This window comes from Athalia rosae, chromosome 4, assembly GCF_917208135.1.
Source record: "Athalia rosae chromosome 4, iyAthRosa1.1, whole genome shotgun sequence".
Classification (NCBI taxonomy): Eukaryota; Metazoa; Arthropoda; class Insecta; order Hymenoptera; family Athaliidae; genus Athalia; species Athalia rosae.
In genome coordinates, this window is record NC_064029.1 from 1,557,500 (window position 1) to 1,577,707 (window position 20,208).

General features: G+C 40.4%; 4 protein-coding genes across 5 annotated transcripts; 1 reads left to right on the forward strand and 3 right to left on the reverse strand.

The window, feature by feature from the left end:
- Positions 1 to 38: 38 nt before the first annotated feature.
- Positions 39 to 3,156, reverse strand: LOC105687601 (ejaculatory bulb-specific protein 3-like). Its single transcript, XM_012403384.3, has 3 exons — positions 2,801 to 3,156; positions 1,595 to 1,682; positions 39 to 321 (listed from the first exon to the last, which is right to left on the reverse strand). The coding sequence occupies exons 1-3, from the start codon at positions 3,018 to 3,020 to the stop codon at positions 216 to 218; spliced, it is 414 nt and encodes a 137-aa protein (XP_012258807.2). The 5' UTR covers positions 3,021 to 3,156; the 3' UTR covers positions 39 to 215.
- Positions 3,157 to 8,903: 5,747 nt separating this feature from the next.
- LOC105687600 (ejaculatory bulb-specific protein 3-like) lies at positions 8,904 to 9,882 on the forward strand. Its single transcript, XM_012403383.3, has 2 exons — positions 8,904 to 9,157; positions 9,463 to 9,882. Exons 1-2 carry the CDS (start codon positions 8,959 to 8,961, stop codon positions 9,627 to 9,629), a joined length of 366 nt encoding a protein of 121 aa, XP_012258806.1. The 5' UTR covers positions 8,904 to 8,958; the 3' UTR covers positions 9,630 to 9,882.
- A 138-nt stretch (positions 9,883 to 10,020) lies between these two features.
- Positions 10,021 to 11,161, reverse strand: LOC105687603 (ejaculatory bulb-specific protein 3-like). 2 transcript variants are annotated; one of them, XM_012403385.3, is made up of 3 exons: positions 11,012 to 11,161; positions 10,709 to 10,912; positions 10,021 to 10,335 (listed from the first exon to the last, which is right to left on the reverse strand). In XM_012403385.3, exons 2-3 carry the CDS (start codon positions 10,896 to 10,898, stop codon positions 10,154 to 10,156), a joined length of 372 nt encoding a protein of 123 aa, XP_012258808.2. In that variant the 5' UTR covers positions 10,899 to 10,912; positions 11,012 to 11,161; the 3' UTR covers positions 10,021 to 10,153. The 2 variants fall into 2 exon arrangements, with proteins under 2 accessions (XP_012258808.2, XP_048510044.1); XM_048654087.1 differs by lacking the exon at positions 11,012 to 11,161 and having other exon boundaries at positions 10,709 to 11,005.
- Positions 11,162 to 11,305: 144 nt separating this feature from the next.
- LOC105687447 lies at positions 11,306 to 20,198 on the reverse strand. Its single transcript, XM_048653736.1, has 19 exons — positions 18,932 to 20,198; positions 18,400 to 18,566; positions 18,026 to 18,340; positions 17,802 to 17,926; positions 17,551 to 17,718; positions 17,220 to 17,455; positions 16,925 to 17,136; positions 16,675 to 16,845; positions 16,488 to 16,603; positions 16,189 to 16,420; positions 14,505 to 14,700; positions 14,173 to 14,348; positions 13,784 to 14,092; positions 13,550 to 13,680; positions 13,300 to 13,467; positions 13,029 to 13,237; positions 12,737 to 12,948; positions 12,401 to 12,672; positions 11,306 to 12,334 (listed from the first exon to the last, which is right to left on the reverse strand). The coding sequence occupies exons 1-19, from the start codon at positions 19,077 to 19,079 to the stop codon at positions 12,118 to 12,120; spliced, it is 3,780 nt and encodes a 1,259-aa protein (XP_048509693.1). The 5' UTR covers positions 19,080 to 20,198; the 3' UTR covers positions 11,306 to 12,117.
- Between the last annotated feature and the right edge of the window lie 10 nt (positions 20,199 to 20,208).

The window sequence follows — 20,208 nt, forward strand, 5'->3', positions numbered from 1 at the left end:
GGGAGAAAAAATCAGGGACAATGAAGTACACGTGCAAATATATGTAAAGATAATTTCAATTTGATAAATAGCTTAAAAATATTCGTTGCATGATAGGTAAAAAAATATAGAGAGCCTACGGTATTACGTGGAAGATGAGATACTCGGCCCAATAACGGCGGAGGCAAATATTTGGAATATGAAGGAACTGCGTAAGCCGTTGAACGATCATTTTCTCACGCTGTATTATTGTCGGGCGATGGTTCGAAATATTTTTTACGATATTTCTCATCTGGATCATACTTTGTGGCGAGTTCCTCCCACTTTTCCGGTTGGAATTCTCTGAAATACAAACAAACAAATATCACGTTAGAAATTTCTTTCGCTTTCTTCGTCCCCGATTCATCCGTCGTCTCGCGGAGACTCCAGCCAGCTGGTTCTACGGGGGAGGACTTTCCTCTCGACGATCCTTACAGCCCACATAACGTTCGTCAAATAAACCAGATATTCCATACAAGATCAAGGAGCAAAGCCGAGGGGATCGAACGTCCTGGATTTCGAGAAGAGCTCTCCCTGCTACGTACACAGATTAGACCTAGTTTTTTTTTTTTTTGTTTTTTTTTTTCTTGCTCTCCCTCCTCAGAAGACGCTGCGGAATTTCTCGTCTGTTTCGAACGGTGACTTTCGGCGTAAAGCAAGGAAAAGCAAGCCAATTTAAACCTCTATGACATACACACACAGTCGTAAATGTCAGTTGCTCAATCGGGAAATACGGTAGATGCTCGTGTTCCCGCACCCCTCAGGAAATACTCGAAATTACTTCTCTACGTATCCACATAAAATCAGTCATACCGCTCCGGCTTCGCAGGAAACTGAAATCTATTTTATTGCTCGCGGAGTCGAGAGAGCGGAAACTTTGATTACTGGGCTCTCGATATTCAGCGAACGATCGCAAAAGTAGTTGCCTTCTAATAACGTTGTGATCTCTGAATTGAAAATGTGGATCACGGCGCAACCTGTTTAGAACGAAATAACAGGGTACCGGCGCGATCGCCCGGACAAGCTCACCGGCGACTGTACATATCTCAAGGTGTGATTATCCAAGAAGTTTTTTTTCAGCCCGAGTACACCGCTGATTTGTAACCGAACACGTTCTCGTTCGTGAGCGCCTCTTCGAACCTGACGGGAATCTTACGGCGATTGTTATGATCTGTGCGAATATTAAACGAGCGGTCGCGCTCGACATATTCGCTGAAAAATTCTTCCCCGTGTACCGAAAAAAGGATCGTATCTTTACAGATGTATAATAATAAAACCCCGAGGAACGAAGTCGTCTTGCGTAACTCAGGAAATGATTTCTTGCAGATTCTCATCACGCACATCCTGAATAATCCCGATCTCAGACAATGTTATTCATGCTCAACTTTGTTTATCGTTATACCTACGCTCGGAATAATTATAACTCGGATTACATCGGATAAATATACCCGCGGATACTCCGTCGGATTACGTAACTCCGAACGAATAATTACCGATTATTATTCGAAGATGTTACACCGATATTCCTCGCTCTTAATTACAAGAATATTTTTTAATTGGAATTCAACAAACTCACCTCAGAAAGCTTATGACCTTTGCCGCCCCTTCGATTTGACTCTTGGTGCACTTGGCGCAAGCGGTTTCCAAGGCTTCCGGCAGTGCTCCTGTAACCCGAAAAAGTCAAGGTTAACATTTCCATTTCAAAGTTAAGGTGAATCGCGAGACAATCGACCGCTCGCTATTAACGATGTACATTTATAATGAAAATGAGCGTAATAGTTCGTGCCGTGATCAGAAATGAGAGACGCTTTCGGAATATGAAGCGGCGGAGGGTTTAACGATTACTGAAACTGATCGTCTTCTTGCGTGCGCAAAGAAAAAAAAAAAAAAAAAAAAAAAAAAAAATATTCGCAGAGTACATCAACGAGCGGATCAGATAAATGAAAATTCTCCGGTGTATCCAGAAGCTGACTTCCCTCTCAGGATCGGAGTTTTCGTGAGACGTTCCTCGCCTCGTTTCCTAAAACAAAGCCTCGAACAGGTTTCAGCCGCTTTGCGAGGGTCTAATTTCTATACGCGGAGAACAGATTGGCTCGAAGAAACCTATCGTTCCGCTAATTCGGTTGAACGTTGATGAAAAACAATAATTAAACTCGATTCAACTAGCCAGAATAAATTAACAAGTCCGAATAGATACGAATCAAATTTTCGTTTCACTTCATTTTTGCAACATCCGCCCCCTGTTCTGCGATCAGCTAGAAAAAAAAAAAAAAAAATTCCCTCGCTCTATACTTTGCCGAGGAACGGGATTATCTCCGACCGCACCGATGCAGTTTTCAAAATTTTCGTGTTTACTAAAATGAGTCAGAATGAACTTAATTACAGATCGTTACCGCAAATCCGTACGATTCGACGAAAAATAAAGAAAAAAAAACAAACTAGTTTCACTTTATCGCTTCGTTGCACATCGAGATGAACTAGTCACGTCTACGATACGTCTGGTAACTCGAGTCACTTGTTGACTGGCCGAAACAATTTTGGCAATATTTTGGCGAGTGGTTTGAAAATATGTTTTTATTCGACGGGGATATTCCGAAGGAGCGTCATATCTCGGAATGATGTTACGAACGGCGAATCGATAGACATTGTTCGTAACACCGAGTAGTGCAGTAATGGTTGCGGTTTATCGGAAACCGCGAGTCGCGAACTAGTAGCAGTAACCGCGAGACACGAGGGGCGATACCGGAATTTGAAATCGAGAAGAAGATGAGATGAGACTCACTCTTCAGCGCTTGTCCATCGGGAGGACACGGTCCAGATCCCATCAAACACTTGAAGTAATATTGCAATAGGCGTTTGCTGTCCAATATGTCGTCGATGTTGACCTTATCCCACCTCGTCGAGTAGGTGTTCTGCTTCGGCCATATGTATCCTTGAATTCCCGCGGCACCGAGGATTACCAGGAGGGAAACGAACGTTAGAGCGAACACTCTCGTAGCCATCTTATACCGAAGTAAGCGAATCGGAATTTTCAACGTCCGTTTTATAGGTAGGTGACCGTCGCCCACTTGAACGAATCGGTCGCTTGCATCGAACGGTGCCCTCTTCGATTCAACTTCTATTCTGGCAAGATTCCGCCGATCCTCCTATTTATATACTATATCTTACCGAAGCAGATGAACGCATACATATGTACAATTTATATAGTAGGTGGGCAGAAGGAAGCTTTTTTGCCTGAATTTATCCCATTTTTTTTGTGCAATTATCACGAGTTTTTTTCGATTTTTTTTTTTTTTTCTTTGGTTTTTTTGTAATTGCTCGGAACGAACGACCGAAGAGCTTGTGCCGGTGCCGATCGGCGTTTATTAACAGATGTTTGTATAATACAAATTTGATTGAAACTGATTGATCGTTCTATAGCTCAATTAGAAAAACAATTAGCTACATATATATAGACCGGTGTGTAAAAGATACATTTCAAACGTATGCGAATAATTTAACGATCTCGTCATAGACATCGACTGAATAACCTTTCATTTTTCTCTATTAAACTGTCGGGAGCTGTCGATGTCCGGCGTAAGAAACCGAAAACATTGTCAATCAATTACTGGTAGATAGTGGGAGTTTTGCGTGTGCGTTAAATCTAATTGCGAGATGGAAAAATTTGCCCCCATCGACAGTTCATCCAAAAGTTTCGTGTAATCCGAGCGGCTGGTAATTACGTTTCAACGAATACTACCGACGAGAACGTCACGACAGATCCAGAAAGATCGCGTCCAGTTACGAATTGTTGTTGTTTTACTCGCATTTCGATTACAACCGGTTTCCTGAAATCCGATAACGTAGATCAGGGTATCAATTTAATTGATATTTATCCAGTTGAAACAAACTTCCGGCTGCTTGTTTTTGTCAGGGGAATATTCGAAAAGTCGATTCTACGTTTCTCATGGAAGCTCACGGTGGTTTCGGGGCGATACCGGTTGCAGTTGCGGACCGGATTATGCCGATGCATAATTTTTCATCCTCGAAGCGTGCTCGCCAAAAGTTTTATTCCAGCGACTCGATCGCTGATATTCAAAAAGGAAATTTTCCTCTCCCTCGATACGTTCGCCGTATATTTGGAGCATCGTTCGGAAATATGTATGTATACGTGTACGGTTGGGAAAAAATTATATTCCGGATCAAAGTTGAGACGGGATAATTTAACGAAAAATGATAATGAGGTATGGGAAATTTTCATTCAACATTGAACGTAAACAGATATTAACGTCCTTATTCCGATGGCATTATGATTAACGTCAGTGGCTGAAAATGAAGAAAGAAAAAATGAGACTCCGTGTCGAAAAGTAATCGTACAATGGCGACTGCTCGATTACATATATTATTGTTTATGGTTAACTTACCGTTAGAATACGCGGGCATTCAACTTTCCGAACATCGCGAGCCTACTTTAAATGAAGAACGCACGAGTGCGATAAATAAATACGTACTCACATGCGATTGATAATCCAATAATCCACCCACGCGATATCATCGATCACGTATCGGAGCACGAGGCAAGCGACAACGTGCAGATGACGTACGAACGAATCGAGTCAAAATCTGAAAGATTACGACGCTCACAATCAGAGAGAATCGGATAAACAAAATAATAAGAATAGTCAGAGGCCGTTGCTACAGATCGCCTATGCATATCATATGCGTCAGTGAAATTGAAATTCTAGTCCTTCGTTGAAATGCAAAATGCCAGAACACCTATTCGTCGAAGGTAAATTTGGACAAGGCCTTTCACTCGATATTTTTCATAGGCAGAAATTCATATTTTTTATGTTGAGGCGCTAAACCGAATAAATTAGGTTGGTGATTGCGATAAAAGTTGCGGCACAATCCGCAAGGCAATAACCTAACGAGGATAATATACTTGGACTAATTGTGAGAATATTGTAATGCCGCGTGTGCCAGACTTTCTTGCGCCTTGATTACCCGGTGCAGATCGGTTTGAAAAAATCCCCATATCTGTATTACTGCAATTGCTGATTTAATGCCAACGACATCCGAGATTCTAGTTACGTCGACCCACTAGACTACGCAGTGAGTCTAGTGGATGACCCTGACGCGGCTTTCCTAAAAATCGGGGCTACCGAGGTTGCAGCTGCCTGCAGACGTATTTACACTCTAATGTCATCGGCTTTATAACTCGGTGTTGCATTCATACTTGCATTCACTATGGTTGGAGTAAAAAAAATAATACCGCAGATACATAATAAGGACAACTTTCACGTAACCCGTATTTTCTTCGCTGCATAGGTGCGACGAGACATTTGCGTGCACAACGTACCGTAACAAGGCCGTTGATTATTTTACTCGATGATCGATTGACCGATTGATTTTAATTACGTGCTCGTAAAAATAAGTGACGAATAGACCGGGTGTGCAGTAACGACGTGACTGTTTCTCATTCTTTTCGTTTTCATCTTTTGGACCGTCACAATTTTTTTTAAATTTAAAATCGTGGATAAGTGTGCAAGAAATATTTTTATTCAAACGCAATTTGCTACAACCATTATTTATAGAATGCGAAATGATGGACCTGCCGGTATTTTCGCCTCGGAAACACGAATCTCAAAGCCAAATTGAGCTACGAATTTTTCCCGTCGGGATATCTCGATTTTTTTGCTCCAAAAAGTGACAAATTGACGATAACCCGGTCAATTTTAGAGATAGATCAATTTTTCTATCAGATTTGGATTCCTGAGGTTTCAAAAGTGATCTCACATACTATAATCAGCTCCGAAATCCAAATCTGAAAGCCAAAATCATCTACTCGTGCAATCGATCGAGCAATCATCAATTATTCGCTGTTGGGAGCAGAAAAATTATGAGACATATCGATTGGTTTTAGTCGTAGACCCACTTTGATTCGTCGCAATTCATGCATGCGTCGAAATATTCGAATTCTTCAATTTACCAGCAAGCCCGAACTTTGCTGGAGTCAGGTAGCCAGGGGCGCGCGGTTTGTTGTGGGGCGTCACCTCTGCTCAGCCCCGAAGGTGACGTCTCACAACAAAGCGCTACGCTGCTGGCTACGCTGACTCCAGCAAAGCTCGGGTTTGCTGGTGAATTGAGAAATACGAATATTTCGACGCATGCATGGATTGCGATGAATCAAAGTGGGTCTACGACTAAAACCAATCGATATGTCTTACAATTTTTCTGCTCCCAACAGCGAATAATTGATGATTACTTGATCGATTGCACTAGTGAATGATTTTAGCTATCAGATTTGAATTCCTGAGCTGATTATACGTGAGATTATCCTTGAAAAGCCAAAAAAAAAAATCGATTTTTGGGCCAAAAGTAAAGTACCTTAAAAATTGATTGTATTACACTTTTCTGACGTATTTTGACCTCAGAAATCCAAATCTGAAAGAAAAATTGATCTATCTCTAAAATTGACCGAGTTATCGCCAATTTTCAGCTTTTTGGGGTCAAAAATAAAAAATTCATTTTTTGATCTATCTTAATGTAATTTGAGCTCAGGAATCCGAATCCAGAAGAAAAATTGATCTATTTTAAAAAATGACTGAGTTATCCTCATTTTTTCGCATTTTTTGGTACAAATTTGAGGATATCTCGAAGGGAAAAAATCGTAGCTCAATTTGGCTTTCGGATTCGTGTTCCTGAGGTCAAATTACATAAGAAAAGTGCCATACGATCAATTTTAAAAAATAAAAATTTTTGGTCAAAATTTGAGATTTTTCCAAGGGGTACCCCTTACGATTTTTTCAAATTTTGACCAAAAATTTTTATTTTTTAAAATTGATCGTATGGCACTTTTCTTACGTATTTTGACCTCAGGAACACGAATCCGAAAGCCAAATTGAGCTACGATTTTTTCCCTTCGAGATATCCTCAAATTTGTACCAAAAAATGCGAAAAAATAAGGATAACTCGGTCATTTTCCAAGATAGATCAATTTTTCTTTCAGATTCGTATTCCTAGGGTCAAAATACATCGGAATAGCATATAAAAAAAAATTTTTTTTTTTGACCCAAAATCGACAAAATTTCAAGGGTAACCCTTTGAATTTTTTCGATTTTTTGGCCAAAAATGAAGTATTTTTGATTTAAAATCGATCGTATGACGCTTTTCCAATGTATTTTGACCCCAGGAACACGAATCCGTCGACTAAATTGAGCTAGGAATTTTACTCATGAAGATATCTCAATTTTTTTGCTCCACAAAGTGACAAATCGCTGGTGATAACTCGAATGAAGCTGAATTCAAATGAAAAATGAATGATGACCACTTGTGAAAATGGGATAACATTCCTCAATCGAATAAGGCGCGTAGGATAGATTGTATACGTGACATTCGATTTGATGACTCGATGATGCGATAAAAATCCGAACACAGATCATAACTAGATGTGTAATTAATACGATTGAAAAGTTTCTACATAACTTGGGTAGTCAAAACATGCAGTGGTACGTAAAGTGCGTATCAAAATTTGACGGAATAGCTGAATGACTATTTTATACGTGCATGAAATCTTGTTGGCCTTGATGGATTCGATCTAGCGAGTCGTCATTATTTTATTTAGCATTAATCTTTTTTTCTCTCTAGACTCATCGGGTCAACATCGCGATGTCTATTACTCCGCGAGTATCACGGTATCCGATTTCTCGTCGTCGGTTATTAGCAACATTTTTACCATTCATTCGGATCTCGTATACGATATTATCGCTACCTACATATCCACCGGTGAATAAACAAATGACCGATCGATCGGCAGAAACAGGATATACCTTTCAAAAGCCGTGTCGCATCCACCGGGTAACATCGACGACCGTTAACCGATCTCTTGGGAAACGGTTACCTGCAATCGACAGCCCAGTATTTCAACGCCGTGCTGTGGTAGGTCATCGATCGCCAAGAGATTGAAAGGCTTGTACCTGTAATAATGACGCATAGATTAACTAGATGATCAGCTAAGCTCATTTCAAAGGTTTTTAAATTTTTTAAACAATCTTTGAATAATTATTTCGCACGTTGAAAATATTTTCCATACTCGCACGAGTCATTTAACGAGGCAATTGTGATATCCGGTGACTGCGGCGGAAGGAACAATGCTTACAGTGCATCGCATTCTAGGATCGATAATTCATAGAAAAATATCCATACCTGTCACGTGTAATGGAAAAGTTCGAAAAATGATCGAATATAATTGACGGTAAAATGCAGGCGATTCAATTAACTTATAATTCATATAATTCAACGTCCCGATCGTTGCATTAATTCACAACAACATCGATTCTAATTGCTACCCAAAGTTATGTAATTACAACCCGGTATCATATTTATTAAAATTACGATTGACTATTAAATTTATCCTGACCTCTCGTCGAACTTACCCGGTTCAATGAGATGCGTCGTCATTACGATAGATGTACGATACGTAGAAGTGACGTGTACAACATACGTAAGAAACTAGCAATAAAAACGAAGTTTGAGCATGATGAATATTCATAAACAATGCATTTTTCTAAACGGGAGAAAAACTTGTTCGCGCGTCTATTCTACGAAAATTTTCTGTATCTCCGCGGCAAAATATTGATCTCGACGTGAACGAAATCCTTTGATATTTCGGCCGGTATGCAAAAATTTCAGAAAATGCACAAACAAACCGGAATCGGCTCCACAGATGAAGCGGTCTGTATCGATTCGAGCGATACGCACGAGTCTATTATTGCGGGATAACCTGAGGCTCCTATTATTTTTACCCCCGTTACGCGGTGAGGAGTAAAAGATTATTGCGCAAAGATTAACGCGACCGAAGGACATCCATCACGTCAACTAGAAGCTCGGTATATAAATATGAGAGTTGGCCAAGACGTACGAGTCAGTTTAATTTCAAACTTTACCCGATACCAGTCAAAAATGTTCCGGTTAAGATTCGCGATTGGTTTGATCGTAGCCGCGGTGTCGACGGCTGTCCTCGCCGAGGAGTTGTACTCCGACAAGTACGACTACATAAAGCCCGAAGAAATCCTCGAGAACAATCGTCTCCGCGATCAATATTACGCGTGTTTCATCGGATCTTCACCCTGCATCACACCGGACGCTAAATTTTTCAAAAGAACGTATCGCTCCTCTTTTTCGCCCGATAAGTTTTCCATCGAACAAGGCTACGATATTTTAGTTTGAACATTTTTTTCGGACACGAATTCGCACGATTTTTTTTTATTCTTCGACAGTCACGAGTGTCTGATATTCAAATTGTTTCGAATTATCGTGTGGAAAATTTTCCAAGTACGAAGACTCGTGTTACCTCCATCTTGCCCTGTGTATTTTCAAACGAACGGAAAAAATCGAGCTCTTAGAAATTAGTTACAGTCCACGAATTTTCCTGTCTAACCGAAAAATTCTGCTTTTCTCGAACAGGTAACTTCCCGGAAGCCATTGTAACCCAATGCAGAAAATGCACGGAGAAACAGAAACGTATGTTCGATACCCTGTCCACGTGGTACACGGAAAAACGTCCGGATGAATGGAAAGCTCTGATCGCCAAGTTTATCGAAGATGCGAGGAAGAAGAAGATCATCTCTTAAAAAGTTCGGAGAGGATTTCATCGAAGTTTTTGGAGTAAGAGAAAAGAAAGCACACGGCGGTCAAGATCCAGTGTCCATACCGTTAGAACTTCGGCGACGCGTTCGATAAGTGTAACATTTTTAAAGTAGACATATATTTGTTACCACTGTTCATATAATTACGATTGTTTTTGTTAATGTATTTTGTGAACTCGCGTATTTTTGTTGAGGCATGTTGCCTTGATTGTAAATAAACGAAGACTTGTTGAACAAACTAAGCGTCATTTTTAAAAGGAACATACCTATTCCCAATATCCTGCACGAACAAAAAACGAACATTCAACATTTATTTTCACATTCATTTATCGATTCTCATCGATCATTCGGTGACTTGGAATAAATTACACGCACGCATAGTACAAATAAATATTTTATTACGCCGATTATCATTGAATTATCGTATAGTGATACGGCCAGTCCTGGATGTGTCAACACGGGAACTGAAATTAACAAGTAATCATACTGCCCGTGAAATTTTGGGCAGTTCATTCGTCCAGGAAACGTTCGTAAGATTGTTTGTATTTTCCATCAGCGTCGTATTTTTTCACAAAGCTTTCCCAGTCATCCGGTCTTTCCTTCTTGATGTGCTTCGACACCTTCCTGATGTTAAGCTTCATTTTTCTGGTGCATTTCGAGCAATTCGTTGCCAGAGCGTCGGGTAGGATGCCTGAAAATAAAAGAAAATGGACCGATTAATGATATACGTCCTTTCAAAATTGATCAAGGATCATGCTTTTCGCCTTCCCAGGATCGGAATTGCGCTCAATAAACTGTATCGTTGAAATAAATTTAACAAGTTGCTGTCTCGTAAGTTTAATGTGTATTTACCGAGCAAATTCGAAATCGCAAGCTAGGAAGCTTATAGTTCAACAAAACTATGGACACATTACCGAATATTTTACAACCGAATGACGGTATCTAAATACTGGGACAGATAAAACTAACGATCAAGTTAACCTTGAGGATGTCCTTCTGGCAGAATATTTCTGCCAATAATCGTGATGAATACGTAGGTGTAACCACATTTGAAATGTACTTACTTCGAAAATATCGGCCGTCCGCAGAGCAAGGTCCTTTCTCGAGAACGCAATCCATGTACCGCTTCAAAAGTCGATCGCTGTGCAGTATTACGTCTACGTCGACGTTGTCGTATTTATTGGAGTACATTTCTTCGGCGAATGCCAATTGCAACCCCACGACCACCAGAATTATCGTTGGTAAAAACGCCATCGCCGTCAGCGTATCTACGATACAAATATTAAAGTTTCACCGCGACTTACAATTTCCAATTATTATTCCCGCGACGAGCTGCGGGATTCTGTGCAATTCTCGCTGCCGGTTACCTATTTCGCACCCGAAGGACCCGAGTCACCAGAAGGAACGCAAGAAAAGTGGTCAAAAAAATAAATTGCGGTCCAGAGTGTTAAATCGAGCAAGTTGCCAGTCGGTATTATACTCCTCTGTCGGCTGATCCCCCACTGATTTTATAGGCCGCGGTGTCATTCGGTTGCACATGAGGACTCGAACATTTTCCTCCTTGAAAGAAAATCAATCCATCCCGTATTCCATGCAAGTAGTAAGGTAATCGTGACGCTATAGTTGCCTTGAATTTGAAATACTCCTCCATAAGAATTTTATGACCGATTCAACCGACGGTGAGCGTCGGGATGTATAAGCAGGTGAATTCCATTTCTTATTCGTATTACCTTCTCACAAATAAAAGTAAGAAATCTTTTCCGAGGATTCCAATGCTGACTTTTCAAGATGATGCCGAAGCCAGCTCATTCCTGGGAAGACGTTAGTCGAAAGAATATTTTACCAAAAGTTTCGTACGGTAAGCGCGGTCGTGAATTAGCGAGTTGACCATACCGATTTCATTTCCTCTTACGCTGATTGAGAAATCATACTTATCGTAATAATTGGTAAGCAAACATTGTCTTCGATCGCATGGCATTTCGCGCGCGTGACGCCCGCCCGAATAATGCGAATATACATGCGGACATATCGCTATTCTAATGCTGTACGGAATCAATTAGTGACATGATAATATAAATGTACCCAATGAACCTTGACTTATCTCTTGAGGAAGGCCAAGGACACCCGGTGAGCGACCTGAATCCAAAGCCTGTTACATCACGGTGATATTTCCGATGAATAAATGCATATTTTTCAAAATGCTTTTTTTTTTTTTCGCGTAAAAAAAAACCTCGCGTATCTGCCTTGCAGAGAATGGAATTTTTGTTTTCTCAAAATACCTATGAATGTTCATTCAGCGCTGGATCCGAATCCTTGATTTATTCAGCGCGGAGAGAACGGAGAAACGCGAATGAAAATTCATGTCCGACAATTATAATCCGAGTGGGATATGGGAATATTTTTCTGAATTTATTTTACCATAGTCGATCGTCCGCGCGTGTGGCGTACAATTGTGCACTTTTCACAGTAATTATTATCGGTTATTTTTCACCATGAAATAATGAGCTCGTTCGACTGCTAGAATAACTAGAGCCAGTAAGGTGCCCATTAATAGGGCTAAAAATGCTGGAGCTACATCGGCAAGAGTGATACTATTTAGAGTAGTTACGCCCGCTAGGCATTCGGGTTTTGAAGCGAACCAGCGTTTCTGTTCCCTCGCCAAAATCCCGACTTCCTCCAGGCGCCGATGTCTGTGAAAAATCATTTGAAAATAATTCACGTCGATATAATCAACGAGAAGAGTCCTCTGCGCTCACATGATCCTCAGATGTTCCGTGTAGGGATTTTCACGTGTACCCCAGAGCGCAAGGATGGACCTTCTGATGAACGTGATTTCTGCCAAACTGCATATTTCCGGCTGACTAAACTCCTGAGAAATTTTTTCATAGGCATCGTTAGGAGTAGTGTGATAGGCGAAGCCTCCATCCTTCACGCGCAGGATACCCTCGGGACGTGGAAGGACCTTCGGTATTCCTTTGTCCAGCAAACGTTTCTCCCAAAAGCTCTTTTCCGCCGGGACGGTTGAAATCTGTTCGATTATTTTTCACTGAGATTCTTCTTCTATTTTTTTTGTTGGATTACATGACGCATACCTCGAAATAATGAGGGACGTAAGAGACGTTCTCGAAGGCGGCTGGAATTCCGCTGTCCAACAAATCGGCCATGGTCCGAATATTCTGCGGGGGATCCGATAATAAAGAGGAAACCACCGAAGCGCTGTAAAAATTGTAGAGCAACATGCTGAACACCATGAAAACGAAGAAAAGGATACGCCCGCTGTATCCTGGCGGTGAAATTGACCAACCTAGAAAACCGTTACGATTTTAGAATTTTATCAACGAAAAACAGCCGAGACGATCGTATTTTGTGGAATATTATCGCTACCCTGTTGCAGCAAAGTTGCCAAGGTTATACAAACTCCGAAGCTCCATGGGTTTTCATAGCTTTTCCTCTCGCGATACATTACTAAAGAAATCGTTAAGATGAAGAGCATCGATGTAACGATAACCGCGTTCCATGTCGACGGTGCCAGTGGTACCAGAAACGCATTTCTAATCGAATGGCTCTTGGGATGTTTGAAAAGAAATCCGGTCCTTGAAATTACGAATCGGAGTTCCTATATCGATTAAGTGAAATATTTATGCAACAAACTTGCCAGAAGGGGTAGTTTTGTACGACAGGTGTGCAGTATTCCAATCGTTCTTCGGTAATAACGGTACCGCCGAGGGTGAAATCGGCTTCCCCTCGTCCCAAGGCGCCCATCATCCCAAAATAAGGTCCATTCCAACGACCGCCGTAGTCATGCCAAGTGGATATTTCCACCCTAGTAATTACCGTATACTTCCATTCCTTCCCTTTTTTTCTGAATTTGTTCTCACTGACTTGTAAAACGACGATGTACTCACGAGTAGTTGAAGAAATTTCGAGGGATTCCGCTAAGAGCGTAGCTAAATTTCGATATATTGTCGTAGGTCTTATTCGCGAGATCGGAAAGATACTTATTCAAATCACGTTCATCGGGGTTCATGTAGGCGGTCTGTGGATCGAAAAAAAAATAAAGTCGAATCCGCCTACTACTGACCGATATAATCAAGAAATAGAGAAGATATAAAAAAAAGTATAGGATATAATCCTCTCACAACTGTAGCAAATTTCAGAGTAATCCCAGTAAGATTTTGGCGCCGATAGACAAAACTTTGAAGATCAATTACGTCCAAACCTTCGGACGTACTCCATGTGCCGATAAAAGTTACATTAAGATTTCCATTTCGATCGCTTCCGGTGTTATACACATCGTACAACTCCAATGCTCCTTCCGACGCAATCGCTAAAACGATGTCGGCGTCGACGCTCAAGTTCAACTTGGTCATTAATTCTACGGCGTAACTTTCATTGTTACCGATTAACAACCAAACGTACGAATGGTTGAACATTTTATTACAGGAGGCCTAAAAATGGAACAAAAATCCAGCTGATTTTGTCGTTGCCTTCGCGTCTGAGTCCTATCTTGGAATTCGTTGAATATCACCTGCATTATCAATTTTTCAGTATCGTGGCACTCCAGGTCCGCCACGACGTTCAACCTGCGATAGCTGAAGTTTAATATACTCTTTATTTCTTTTTTATTCGATGAAATGAAAAGTGGATCTGAGAGCACGGAGCTGACAGAAGCATTCGCCAATTTTCGACTCAAGGTCAAAGTGTCTGCAAAATTTAACAAGGACTTTTTCAACCGTATGTAATTACTACAGTTGGAAAGGCATGGAAAAAAAAGAATTGAATAAAAATTTAAAAAGCAAAGTCGACAAGGATATCATGATGGCAGTGATTGATTGTTAAACGACTTCCTATTATCCTTACCAAAATCTCTTTGGCAGAGAAAAGCTGAAAGCAATCGACTGGCGTTTTTATATTCGATGTAATCCAGGATGAATTCTCCAAGATCGTCGGAATTCATCGAAGCTCGAATTTGCGTCACGAACATAAAGCTGATGAAAATACGTAGCCGCATTTTTTTCCAAATTCCACTTGCAGGTACTAATAAAAATCGAAATTGTTATTCCAAATTCTTTGACTGTTGTTACGAGTGGAAAAGCAACCGGCCTATACCGTAAGCGGAATTTATTTATAGCGCGTACGAATCACTCGACACGTAAAACGAGTTTTTCAATCATGGTACATCCCTCCCATTACTCCCTTTTATTTTTTAAACATTCATTTTCGCGAATATTAACGTCGAGGTGACTCTGCGTGGACTCGATTTAACAGATGATTATAAACGAGAACTGAATCAGCTTTCACCGCACGTTGAAAAGAATTAAAATAAAAAGATACACACGCACATGCACATGTATGTGAAAATTAAAACAGGAGGATAAAAGTGATTTCTCAACGCAGATTTTAAAATATATACTCGTAAAAATTCGGTAATTCTTTTGGCGTTTTTTTAAATAGGTAAATATTGGCTGTAATAATTATTATTCCGATCACACAGCTCATAAGACATCGATAACATGTTATCCACTCGGTGTTTTTCAAGACACTGAAATTTTTAACTACAAAATTTCCTCTACCTTTTCAACCTTCTTCGCTGCCTATACAGACTTCGATATGATATCTGTCGGCAACGTTTCAGTCACATTGTGCATGATTTATCAAATCTATTCAGGAATGCGACACGTCAAATAAAGAAACAATTTTCAATGTGAATTATTTGCCTGAATTCTGATGTCAGAAAATTTCAACGAGTCTTCATCGACTCTGGATTTCAAGCTCTGACAGGGCTCTCGGGATATCTTTTAATATTTCATTTGATTTCTTTGAACGTTTTCATCGGACGTGATGACAGTCGCTGTTTAGAGATATGACATCGCATTACTCGGACCGGACTGACCCCTCAGACCTTCGGGCATATTTGACAAGAATATACCTACAATACTGCGGAATATTACTGTCGGTGGACTAACGTGATACGACCACAAATTATTAAGATGGAGAGGAATAAATTGATCAAAAAATATGATTAACTCTTGTTCATTTCGATTCGATGCACGTATATTTTTCTACAGACTGCACCGCACTGCATACTTATAAACGCGGCTACCAGGTTGGACTTGCGCGGCGCACGGAGATAAAAAGAAGAAAAATTGAAAAAATTGATTCCATATAATCAGATATAATGTGCATGACTCAGTTCACCGTGTAACGCGTTATTTATAGTGCGAGCGCTAAGTACCGCGATCCAACTTTAAATAATAAATGTAACATGTATTCCGCAATTGGCATTCGAATATTGGAAACGTCGCGTTGAACGATCCGAATAATTGGGATTCACACTTGCAGAGGAAGAAAAAAATTACACGCGAATGATGGGAAACGGGTGGTAAAAATTGTATGTTGCTCGTTGCTCGAAAAATTGATCGGTACGTGATCGTGTCGGTCACAATATTTATTCATAATCACGTGGTCAGGCGGAGAACATATACGAGAGAGTCTAATCTTATTGTGTGTCCTGGAATAACGCTAATTAACTTTATCTGAAAACAGCGATACGCCGATTATATATTTTGCAGGTCCCGAAGCCTCCGTATTTTTCGACGTATAGGACGGCACCGGCTATCGACAGACCGAAGCTGAGTAAAAATAAGGCTGGAGAAAAATCCTCGAGGGATACGGGCGTCGGAATCGAGCTGTGACTCTCTGGACATTTTGGCTTACGATAATTCCACACTTGACGCAAACGATCGCCCATTCCACGTTCCATGATCTGCCGCATCCTGCGACGAGGTATGAAATAAAAATTAGAACACTCGTCGTTTCGAATTCAACTTATGTCACACTGACCCGTAAGTGACCATCTTCTTGAAGGGCGAATGTTTGCTCGTTACCGTGGCCGTGTGTTTTGGAGGAAATAATTCTACCTCGGTGAGATCGCATATTTGGTCCTCGGTAAAGGTATCCTGAAATTGGTGAACTAATTTTCTATTATACTGGTTATCGGGGTGAAATGATTTTACTCGTAATTAATCACCGTGATAATTTTGTATGCGGTTCCGCTGTCTACTTGAAAAGCGAATCCGCCCTTTTGGACCCTTCGAAGACCCTCGCGTGGGTCAAGGTAAGCAGATCTCCTGCCTGGACGATTTACAAAAGGCAATACTTTGCGTTTGTGGAGTTCTATGCCAACTGGGTCATTGGTAGTCTAAAATTGAAGGAGATGTAAAAATTCATGACGATGAATTCCAATGGTTCACGATACGCGAATGATAATAAGCTCTCACCGCGAAGTAGTCGTAGTTGTAGGCAATATCTTCGATTCCCAACTGCAAATCACTATCCAGAAGTGCTTTCAAATTGTTTATGTATCGAGGAGGTTCAGCGAGAAGGGAACCAACGATACTTGCCGAATAAAATTGATAGAGAAGCAATCCCCAGATGAAAACGAAAATGAAAACGATACGTCCGGAGTAAAAGCGCGGCCCTTCCGTTAGTCCTGAAAATAACTAGCGGATTAGGAAGAGATAATAATCGGGATTTCACTTTCATTTTCCAATGATTGACGTCGAGCTTTTTTACCCTGCTGGTACAAGGCGGACAAGACGATCAAAGCCGACTCCGAACAAGGTTGAATTTCGAGGGTAGTTTCGGGAGTGCGTTGATTTAATAAAAGATCGAACCGGACCGTGGTCCACAACAACAACCAGCACATTACGGTCATCGCCAAAGTTATTATCCAAATTTCTTGGGCGAATGGCCGGAGAAATCCGTTACGTATAGAAGCTTGCTTTGGATGACGAAAAATGATAACAGGTCTAAAAGCAAAAAGCGAATGTGCTGCTGTATATTTAGCCAAGTGGAGAGTTCAATTTCTGAATAGAAAATAAAAAATTTCATTGGATATCCCGACCTTGCCACATACGTCTGTACCGTATATTCGGCCACGTCGATACGCTCTTCTTTAAATTGCAATGGTGTTGCGCCAAGATCGACTCGTCCTGCGATCATGTCACCCAACATTCCATCGAATGTCCCATTTATAAGGTACCCCCATGAAGTGGCATTCAGAAGGTTTATCCTGAAGAGTGAATAATCAGCGAAAATACTAGAGATTCGGTATCCTTACGGAAACGGGTTCGATGATTAAATGAATCAATTTACTTGAAATTATAGTAATCACGCAGTTGACAAACCAAGGCGTAATTGAAACGATGCATAGTGTCAACGTGTCGGTTAATGGGATTCGATATGTACGTCATAAAATCTGGTGTTGGATTATGAGTAAGCTGTAAGTAAAAATAAATGACATTGCATGGCTCAATTAATTGGGCTAATGTAATTGAATTTTACAAAGAAAAATATAACAACAATAATCGTCAACCTACAACGATGGAGGCGTTGAGGGAAAGTCCATGAAGATTACCACGTCGTTTGTACTTGTACTGATTAAATCTCAGGGTCAGACCTTGCTCCGGGCCCCACTGCCCTATATAAGTAACATTGAGTGCACCTCCGTGTCGATAACTTGGATTATAAACGTCAAAGAGTTCGAAAATATTTTCAACTGCATCCTCTACGGCGATTACCATTTCTGTCGCTATTGTAAGTGGCAATTTACGAAGCAAAGGCTTCGGTGCAGGTTTCTTGGTAAGGAGAAGCCAAAAATACGATTCGTTGAACGGAATATTTTGGCCGACAAACTACAATAACATAATTTTTTATTTTATTTCGATTAGTTGATTGTAGTGAGTCGTTTTACCTGTTCAAAAACTTGATTACTTCTCGGACAATCCAAGTCCAGGACGACACCAAGTTTGTAGTAGTTTACGGTCAAAATTCGATGCATGTCCAAGTTATCGTTGGGAATTGAAACGAATCCAGTTTTTAATCCGGAATTCATCAGCTCCCGATATAATTTTACGCTCTCTGTCACACAATTATAATTTAGAGTACGTAAGTAGGGATTTTCATATGACTCATTTAGGGGAATAAAATTATCTGGCTTATTGAAAAGAAGTATAGGTCTATTATTTCAATAACAAAATGATAGTTGCATCGCTGCAGAACATTTTGAAGGCTGCTGATTATATGAGCCGAGTTAATTTCACCCATCGTAAACTCTTCGTAATAATTTATGGCCTCGGGGTGCCGAGATGATCATGGCGAATTCTTTTATACTCAGATTATAGTCAGTCGTTAGAGATAAAACCTTCGATCGTTAATGATGATTGCATCATAATAATCTGTGTAACTGGAAACAACGAATTAAATTTACTTGCACAGGAACGTACCGAAACTATTCCAGCAGGTGAACACCGTGACTTGATGAATGAATTTCTCCGCGAAATAGTCCTTTAAAAAATTTGCCACGGGAATTTTTTCGCTCATCGAAGGCCAAAAAATCGTTCCCATTAATAGGACGAAAAGAAGAAGAGTCATTTCGGCTGTTGGGACAATTTTCGCGTGCGGTTTCCCGATAACTTTCCAATTTCCAATGAGCCCGACTTCGGGGTAGAGTGTGGGAATTATCAACCTTATAACAAGCTCTAGTTACAAAACGCCGCTTCCACCAGGATTACTTATGCACATTTGCATAAATACACCCCCAGAGCTTGACGTGCACTCGTCAATTTCGCCGTTGCATAATTTCAATCTGGCTGATGGAATGACCGTTTATTGCGTTCGGTATATCGATCAGCTATCAGCCCACGCAAGAAATCATGATTCCTTGGAATAAACTGAAAACCCTCGAACGGTGATTAACGTATTATCATAGATACGAGATTAAGTTAAAATCAATTTGAAAGCAAAGGACTTTGTCTTAGGCAAATCCTCTTTACTTCAAATATCCAAATGATTCTTACAATTCGGCAACGATCCACTTCGGAATGACACCTGCGACTCGAAGCTTTTTCCGCTTCACTTATCGGAAACTTGTTTTTCGTACTACTGTTATTGGGTCTCAAATCTTAGTCTTCAAAAAAAATCGAAATACGTGTACGTGCAGGTGTTTTCTACCGGGGCAAAAATCATAGACATTATAAGGGTGGCTTGGATAGGTATACGCTCCTTTGAAATTCTGATGATTTATCTATCGGAACGATAGGCAAGAAACCTAGGCATACACTTACTGATAAGTATACAGCTATAGATATTGCAGTCAATGTACAATCCTGTCTACCCTGCATATTGTATAAATCTAAAGGATTTACGTCACCCGTCATGGTTTATACGTGTTGTTAGAATAAACGTATGAAAATCGTCGTGATTTCATCGAATTAAACAATTCACCTTAGATGAAAAACAAAAGTCTGACAGTTGATGAAACTGGTTCTTCCACCGATATCAAGACCACTTGTGACTCATATTTAATCACAGTTTCTAATCGCTTGTGTGGTTGCCATCAAGAACTTTCCAGCTCAGATCTGAAATTTATCGTTAAACATTGATAAATTACATCTGTCGTGATTGATTATATTATTCGACTTCGATCTGGTATCAGTCTCTTGTTATTCATCACGTTTTACCGGTTATCACGTAGAAGTATGATTCACCAAGTTCTAGTTAA